Below are 9,285 nucleotides of genomic sequence, written 5' to 3' on the forward strand. Positions count from 1 at the left end.
CGACATCTTTAATTTATTTTAGATGAATAAAGAGAGTTATATTCTATTGATGCAATAAAAATTTCAATTGTAAGAAAGTGGGAGATGTTATGTCTTCAATAAAACTTTGCACTCTATGCACACCAAATTCAAATTAAATTATTCTCTTTTATCATATACCAATAAAATGTGCTTTATTGAAGACATAAGACTTATACCCCACAACACTCCTCTATTCCCATCTTTTTATTGATCCTAGATGAATAAAGAGTCTTTCTATAGAAGAACCATTGATGAATCCAAGATCAAAATGGCGTAGACGTTTCTTTAGGTCATCACTCTAAGATGTGTTGAATTTCTTAGAACAAATTTATTCATTGTTGAAAGAGACAAGGATTCATTCCGGTCTTAGAAATCAACATTCACGGATCAGTAAATTCAGATTCACAATTATAAAGAGCCGTTTTGAGAGAGACATATTCAAACAAATCACATTCATGGCTCAGGAAATTCAGATTAAAAAATGCTAAGAACCGTTTAAGAAATAAACATGGATTCATTGTGGCATTAATTTCAAACAGAATACCTTTTCATCACTTTTCGGAAAGTTGGGTTTTGATACTTCTTTATAAATTTCATTAAGCATTTGAATTTGAAAATTCGTTCAGCATGAGACATACTTGTTAAAAATCACAGTTCGCATCTATTTACAAAATATTTATATAGAGAGACAGGAAAATTGTCAACAGCAGAGGTTGTTGGCTGAATGAACAAATAATAAGAAATTTGACTTGAACAAATCAGACTTTCAAAAGCACAAATCCTGCTCTTTTCTCTTCAAAAGAATATTCTATACCTTGCTGCTCATGGTCATTGTAAATCTGTTGTAGCTGCTGCTGCTGAGGTCGTAGTAGTACACCACTATGTGATGTTGTAGTAGAGCTGCTGAGGACAACAGTGCTTGATGACGGTAAAGGAGTTGCAGTCTGATATGGAGGAGTTTTTGCAGGTGTTATGGACATGGGGATTGCCATAGAGACAGGGGTCATGTTCTCTTCATCCGGCACAGTATTTGATTTGTAGGGAGTGAACATTGAAATAGTTTTCAAGGGACTAGCATTTGGCATCGTCTTGTTGAAGTCCTCTAAGGCATTTATATTGGATTGAACTGGGAAGGAGTTTGTATTGGATTGGGATGGAGTTGTAGGAACAGGAGAGAGGGGCCGGCGATTTGGTTGGATAAAGTTTGTTTCATTTTCTTGACCTTGAGAATAAAATGAATGTTTGTATGGATTCAGCCCAGCCACGTCCAAACCTCTTCTTCCTTTAAAAAAACAAAAAAACAAAGAAGTTATGCTAGTGTCTAGAAGAAAAAAACAGATCAATGGAAAACAAGGTAAGTTACAATATACTAATTACTCCAAACAAAAGAGAAAACAAGAAAATTGGGATCAATCTGAGGAAAGCAAATTGAGTAAACTTTCGTGCAGCTACTTAACTTATTTTGGTCTAGCAGGTACTGCTCAACTTTTTAAGAGCAATTTGTGGAGCTAGAAAAATTTCGAAATAAATTGGAGGCAACTAAAAAAGAGGGAAAAAAAATTGTGGAGCCGTGTGAAGCCCACCCCCATGTAATGTTTTTCAATATGCAGTCGCTGCTCATTTCCAACCTACCTTTTTTTCAAAAGCTTATTTTCAATTCCTAAAAAGTAACTGCTTCACTAAACTAAGAAAGGGTTCCCAACTTATCATTTTTCCATAATTAAAAATTTGCATGGGAACATAAGACAAGAGGTCACCCATAAAAAATTGACTAAAAAGCTATGTAATTGAATCCCGACAATACATTATATTTGATACACTACAAGAACACCACCTAAATGCTAATAAAATAGGTTATAGCTTATGTATTGGTGATTAAGCAAATAAAAAAACATACAGGTTATTCTGAAGTAGTTTGGTATATATGGTTTCAGAGACTGCAATTTAATTCTTGCAAAACAACTTGTACATACCTGCAGATAAGGTTTTCGATTCCTCCTCATGTTGGCTCTGCATACCGAATGCTCTACTCTCTCTTCTGGTCTCCTTTGCAAAATTTGGTGTTCCATGGCGAGAGAGAACCGCGTTATTGGCTTTTGGAGGCAGAACATCGAATGTAGCAGCTTGTAGCATGGCTCCCCCAAGAGAGAGGCGTCTGTTTCCATTTGCTGTTGTTGGACGAGCGCCTTGGGTCTTTCTGGCACTATGTGATTTTGCAGGACTAGGTTTTGACCCAAACAGTGCTTCTTGCTCTGTTATAAGCTGACCCTGCAGCCTCTTATGATCCTGCAATTACATTCCACACTTAACAACTACCTTATGAATTCTCAAGCTGCAAAAGGTTTGTCTATATGATGTTACTTACCCGTTGCCTTCTTCGTTCTTGTTCTTTCTGTTCTCTCATAAGGTTGTAGTCTTCTAACATTTGAAGTAAAGGAACCTGGTTTGGTTTACATAGTGATGGGATAAGAATCCTATTTCTGGTCTAATGTAGATGTCATATTCAACTGTCAAACTTGAAATTCGTTTGCAATAATGTTGATATAATCCAAGAAACTTACGCCATCAAAAAGGAATTCTTTGCCCCTTTCTTTCTCCCATGCTATGGTTTTTGCCACCAATCCTTCCACCATCCCTGCATTGGCAAGTAAACAGAAGTAAATTACCATCTATTATGACTCTGACTATGCTGAATGAACCAAGAAACCAAGAAACATATGGTAGAGAATTCTAAAGTAGTTTTTTACCAGGTAGTTTGCTAACAGCTGCACGAGCACGCTCTGCACGCTTCAATGTAAGGTGTGCTCCCCTGCTTGCACTGTATCGATTTTCATCCTGTTGCAATCATGCATAGCATCATATAAAAAAGCACAGGAATATTGTACATATAGAATCCTCTATTTGTTATTTCGTATACCTTGTTATAATCCTCTAGCCAGACCTCCTCTTCACATGCAGCTATCCATTTTTCAACTTTCTCAAGGATTTCCTTCCTGCTAAATGCCTCTTCTTTTGTCATTGCAATCTGTTCTTCAACAGTTTCAAGAAGCTCAGATGGATCAACCAGTCCTGAAAACATTAAGATGAAAAAAAACCATATCAGTTGACTGAATGAAAATAAATATCCTTAGTTATATTCTAACATAAGAAGCGAAAAATTTACCAGAATCCATGGAGGCAATTGCTTCATCCATAGCAATATTACTTTCTGAAAAAAGGTGAGTCCTCCTACAAATTTCTTCCAACTCTGTTCTCTTCTTTAGAACAAGTTCCTTCATCTTGCTTCCCTTCAACTCCTCCAGCCTTGCAACCTCCGCTTCAACCTGCAGATATATAATCAAATACAAAAAGAATGGTGAGTTTATAAGCGCAAGCATGACATCAATATCTGCAAACAACACATTGTTTATAGGTCAACCTGCATACATTTTCAATGAATTCCTCTGACAAGGAATTGGGAGAGCAGATTTCATCCTCTGAAGCTGCAATATTACAGGTAACACTCTGGAAAATCTGTTGCTCTTCAACAGGCGTGTCCATTAAATTCCAGAGTTCAAGCATAGTAGTAGCCAAATCTTGAAGCTGTAAACATTCGCAGTAGAAGAGTTTTAGCACTGATACAGATCACATAACACACTCGGACAAAGAAATACAACAAAATGAAATAACTTGTACAATTACAACATATGCCCTATGGAACTTGCCTTTTGCATTCTATTTCTTTTTTCTTCTCGCAATCTATGAATTGTCATGGCTAGTCTTTCAATAGTATCATCACTAATGCTCTTTTCCTGTTCTGACTCATCCAAGCTTGGATGCACTTCTTTCAAAGTGTATGAGAAATCTAAGCCAAGGACCGAGCATAATCCATGGAGCGTATTACAATACTCAATGACTTTGAACAAGCGATTATTCTGGAGGAAAAACAACAGAGACAACAACTACAGGCGTCAGGACACATTAAATGAAATGGTGGTATTTCAAAACAAGTTACAATCAAGAGAAAGTTTATGGGAAATTAAGACAAAGAACAGGTACATGATGGAAAGACAATCTACATTTTAAGAGATGGCTACGTATACATTACATTTAAGAGATGGTAATTTGACCTATTTTACGTTACTGGCCATCAAAATTCATCAAATGTTAGCAAAATAGAATCAAGTTTTCCAAAATAATCCATGATTTGAAACACTCGGTTCAATAAACTAGACTTTGTTAAACCCTTCTCGCCAATAAAAAATAGACATCAATAATGACTCTTCGTAATATGTTTGCAAGCCAGAAACAGATTTTCACAACCCCAGCATGAATGAGGATATCTGGGTTCACATCTTAGTATTTTAAAATGCATTCTAGAGAATAAATATTTTACAGGGATTTTCACATATACAAGACTTCAGACTTCAAACATTCAGTAAGGTGGGAGAGTAAAAACGGATATAAGATTCAAGCAATTTAAGTGTCACTGAAAGTAGGAAACTGTGCATTAATACAAGAAAAACTGAATGTACAGGTCAGAATTGCAGTGATTAGAAATGATCTCACGAGTAATAATATCACCCCATACCTGTGAACAATAACTGTGTAACCCTGATTTTGTCATTGGCTTGAAGAAACCCTTAAAACCCCCAACATAACATAGCAAAGCCTAGAGGTTTGATACCTTAGCAAAGTATGAAATGGATCAGTCACAAAATCCTTACCTTCTCCTCTTGAAGTGCTTGGAGATGCCTCTGATATTCTTCAAGCTTTCTTAAAGATAAATCACTATCGTCTACACTAACAGCACACAGATTAATCTGAACACATCCAGTAATTTCATTGGAAATCTTTTGAATTTGTGTCTTAACATCTACAATTTGCTTAATCCGGTCTTCTTTTCTCCGTCGCATTTCTTCCAAATGTGGCGTGATAGCTTCGAGTTGTTCCTTCAAGCTGCCTGGCTTTCTTTCTCCCTACATATTCGAAGTGTGTGCAGGTTCCACTTTTAAATTTGGCACAAAAGGTAATGATACAATGACTTGTAAATTCCATTAAGCCAAAGTGGTCAGAAGAATCTCTCATAGTGTGTTAGAAGATTGTTTATCTATAATAACTAAGTAAGAAACATTTTACTGAATCTTACAGCGAATTATTACTGAACCTGCTTGAGCAGAGGGCGATCTCCAAGTGCTGAAATTATGGAAGCAAGCTCTGATTCACAGTCTGCAATTGTCTGATGGAGTTGAGCCCTTGATCGGTTTGCTTGATCCACTTTGCGTGTGTATACCTCCAAACACTCTTGTTCAAGCTGAAGCAACATTTTATCTCTTTCATCATCCGGTTCCCCTATTTCGTCCCATATCAACTGAAATCAACAAGCTGCTAGTTAATATCACAACCAAATCTCGTTCGGGCTATTAAAACATTATATTTCAGGAGTATAATTCATGAGTTGCAGCATAGACTTCTTTATATTACCATCACCACAGATATCATTGATACCCATAAAAAATAAATCCAGGTAATCTATAAATTTTTAATCATAAATATCCTTAAGCTGAAGAGTTTTACTCAAAAGAAATTCAGCAGGCCAAAAGAGGCAAATTCCAACTGTCGGGATAATTGGCTGGCTCACAAATAGCACTTCAAGAATCAATTCCCCAGTGGGAAATCCAGCATGAATTCAACTAATATGCGTACACAATTTATGCATTCCATAGCTCTAAAATCTTTATTCACCAAAAATTTCAATCTCCAGTCACCGAAGTTCAGAATTTCAGTTCTAAGTCAAAGAAATTCAACAAAAGGCCGATCAGAGCAACGTCCAACTGATTAGAAGGCTATCTCATAGAAAGCCAACCAAGATTAGATTCTCCAGTAGCACCAGTTAAGTAAGCTGAGGCCGGGTTGTTTATTCTGCTAAAGATAACTGTGGGTTGTTAACAACCTATTGAGAAACAAGGAAACTCGAATAAACCAATTTTACCTGCAGCTCGTATAGAAGAGAACCACAAGTCGTTTCCAATTGGTACAGCTGATCCCCTTGCATGCTAGGCATTTTGAACACGCTATTGTGTGACATAAAAATATTCAGTATCTGCCAACAGCAGCAGCTTTATAAGATCAGAATTTATGTAAAATGGATTTTAAACAATTGTAAAATATGAAACCCTAATTATTTAATTTCCATGATAAATTAGCTGATTGTCAAGCCCAGACTTCCGGGCATGGAAAAAATTAAAATTGAATATTTAGTGTTTAGTAAGATTAATTTGCCGCCAAATACTGTTTAAATAGAGTAATTTGCCCACCAAGGTCTATAAGGTACATTTTCAACGTCAAGAATTTAAAATCTTCTTTCCACCACGGGTCATTTCCTTATGATGAGAAGGAGAAGAACCTTTTGTTGAAGACGGGCATTGGCATCCCATTAAACAAATAAAGAAGACGGGCTATTTAAAGTCGTTCTGCCGGATTCTCAAATGCCGTTAGCAGACGGACTTCAAGATGCCGTTAAAAAGCTTAAACCGGCACGCTAGGCCAGTTTCCCGCAATTTAAATCTTGACGGAAGGCTAGGTAAGCCGTCAAATGACAGAGATTTTGCTTCGGCAAGAAAACAAATGAGAGAAAGCCCGCAGTAAAACAGAAGTCCCAAGAAGCAACTGAAACAAACAAATCTACAGGAAGACTTCATGTTGTCCACCACAAACATTCATAGAGCAAAAGCGAAGGAAGGGACAAAAGGCACATTATCAGCCACCAGCACTCACATTTGTCACCACAAAAGTCACAGCATAACAAAATAGGGCCAAAGACAGAACATCAAAATAGACTTAAGATTTCCGGCATAACAGAACAAAATAAGCAGCCAAAACTAATAATGCACAAACGAGCTTCGTGTTTTACTCCACCAATCTGAGAAAACAAGCATCCAGGTAAGAAATTTAAGGGAAAAAGCCAAATCCTGTCAAATTTAGGGTTTAAAAGGAAATCTCTCATTTAACCCTGTTTTCCAATATAATGAAGTCAAATTCTCTCCTACATTTTAGCAAATATATTTCTCAAACAGATTTCTTACCTAAAAGCACGATTTACAGCTCCGAAGTCATTTTCTTATGCAAAAAGTTTTAGGCAACAAAATGCGAACACTTTTTCTCACTTTGAGCGCGATTTTCAGCCCTCGGAAGTCATCTCTTTCCCAAAATTCAACATTAAAAAAACAATTGCAAACAATTTTCTCACCTGTAAATACGATTTTCCAGTTCTTTGAACTCAGATTTTCTCGAAAATCTCAGTAGTTCACCGATCGAAACCAAAACATCCGCTCTGGCCTTTCTGCTTCAGAAAATCGACCAGACTAAAATCTTTGAACAAAATCAAAGCCTTCAAACTTCAGAAAACCAACAAGACCAAAGTCTTTGGACAAAATGAAAGCCTTCAAGTCCTTCCTTCGCAAGGAAAAAATCAAAATCAAAATATTAACACAAAGCAAAAGATTCCTCGAATTCTAGATTGAAGGCAAAAATGAAACTCTGTATCACGGAAAATTATAATAAGAAGAAACTTGGCCGTCAATTAACACAGAGAGAGCCGTTAAAACATTATACATAATTTCCCGTATCGTACGGTGTTTATCCATTTTGTACCGTTTGTTCAGAATACATACGTTTTGTGCCGTTTGAAAGAAGAAAACCGCTTGTTTTGGAAAGCAGGGAGTGGTTTTGCGCATGACGCGGCCAATTTGACCGTTTGAAATTAATATATAATATTTGAAAGATCTCAACGTTTGAATGATGTCTGGTCCCACTTCAACAAGGAATCCTAAATCCCGCTTAAATATTTATTATCTGATTGTTTTTTATTTATTTACGTAAGTAATTTGGCAGTTTAGCATTTATTTTGTCTCATAGTGGGGATTAACGTTTTGGATTAAGCTAAAAGGCGCCGACGAATTGAGGCCTAAATTTGACGGTTCACTCTGCCCGTCAATCCAATATTTTGTACTCATAGTTGTATTTAAAATGGGAAAATGTATCATAGATTAAATATATCTTACATCGATCTTATATAATTTTAATGATTTGTTTTAAAGTCATAAAGTCTTGTAAAAATTTTAATTATATTTTACAACAAATTTTTTTAAGTACAATCATAGAGTTATCAAATTTAGGCTTAAAGGAAACTACAACTTTCTTTTAATATTATAATTTCGTGTTAGAACTCATTAAATACAATTATTTTCTCATTTTCCTTTTATGCATTCGTCAATTAGCATAATGTGTTTAACAAATAGTAAAATAGTTTAAAGTTAAAAATTTAAATAAGTGTGTATATATGGCATATCTCATTAATAAGAGTGATAGGGGGCTTCGGCCCTAGCTCGCCCGGTCGTGGATCGCAACTTAAGGCGTGGGTATGCTCCCCATGGTCTTGAGTTCGAGTCTCCAGTTGTGTTAACTCTATGTGTGTTGCTACCTTGTGAGCGGGTCGTACACACTGGGGGATTAGTCTCGCTTCGGCGAGGACACCTCCAAATTCCACGATAGTGAATATAAAAAAAGAGTGATAGGGTTAATTCTTCAAATATAAGAAAAGAAGTCGAATGAAAAGCTTTTATATTGAGAAATATTAAAATTAAATTTTAAGGAGTCTCAAAGGGTAAACTAAAAATATCAAGAGTTGGTTGTATAAAAAAAATGAATGTCATGTCCCCTCCATTCAGGTGCCCTAACTTATGTAATAAGTAATAGTGCTTTTGAACATGATTTATTATTAATAATATTAATTATATATTATTAAAAAATAAAAATAAATAAATAGGTTTTTGTTAGGTTGATCCCTTTTTCTTTTTACTCTTAGCTGATGTGTTTTGTAAAATCCAACAAACATGTATAAATGTGATTCTCGTTATCTAGGCGAATTCATCTGGAACAAGTTGATAAGAAATTTGGGAGAAATTATAAGCATGAGATCTAGGATGAAAAATTTAGTTTCTTTTTAAGGTTAGGACACCAAACCCTAACCTTTCTTGTTAATTATCTAATTCAATGCAATTTGTATATGATATCCAATACAACTCTTAATTGGCATTTTTTCACAAGTATCCAACAAGAGGGAAGTTCTATGTTATGTTTAATCAAGCTGCTAACCATCATTCATGACCTTACCAATAGAAAACACTAGGAGATTGTTGTGGAGCTAGATAGTATAACAAGTTGCTAGGATATATTGTTCAAACCCCAATGTGGTGGCTAACAACAACAAACACATTCATTCAA

At 35.7% G+C, this 9,285-nt stretch overlaps 1 protein-coding gene across 2 annotated transcripts; it reads right to left on the reverse strand.

Annotated features, from left to right (window-relative positions):
• Nucleotides 1-515: 515 nt before the first annotated feature.
• LOC131039608 (65-kDa microtubule-associated protein 1) lies at nucleotides 516-7,579 on the reverse strand. Of its 2 annotated transcripts, none has more exons than XM_057972399.2 (13): nucleotides 7,250-7,579; nucleotides 5,993-6,103; nucleotides 5,168-5,371; nucleotides 4,728-4,979; nucleotides 3,726-3,935; nucleotides 3,448-3,603; nucleotides 3,185-3,344; nucleotides 2,939-3,090; nucleotides 2,769-2,856; nucleotides 2,583-2,656; nucleotides 2,387-2,461; nucleotides 1,995-2,307; nucleotides 516-1,303 (listed from the first exon to the last, which is right to left on the reverse strand). In XM_057972399.2, the coding sequence occupies exons 2-13, from the start codon at nucleotides 6,086-6,088 to the stop codon at nucleotides 780-782; spliced, it is 2,304 nt and encodes a 767-aa protein (XP_057828382.2). In that variant the 5' UTR covers nucleotides 6,089-6,103; nucleotides 7,250-7,579; the 3' UTR covers nucleotides 516-779. The 2 variants fall into 2 exon arrangements, with proteins under 2 accessions (XP_057828382.2, XP_057828383.2); XM_057972400.2 differs by having other exon boundaries at nucleotides 5,150-5,371; nucleotides 7,250-7,578.
• Nucleotides 7,580-9,285: the final 1,706 nt, after the last annotated feature.

This window comes from Cryptomeria japonica, chromosome 5 (assembly GCF_030272615.1).
Source record: "Cryptomeria japonica chromosome 5, Sugi_1.0, whole genome shotgun sequence".
In the NCBI taxonomy this organism is placed as follows: Eukaryota; Viridiplantae; Streptophyta; class Pinopsida; order Cupressales; family Cupressaceae; genus Cryptomeria; species Cryptomeria japonica.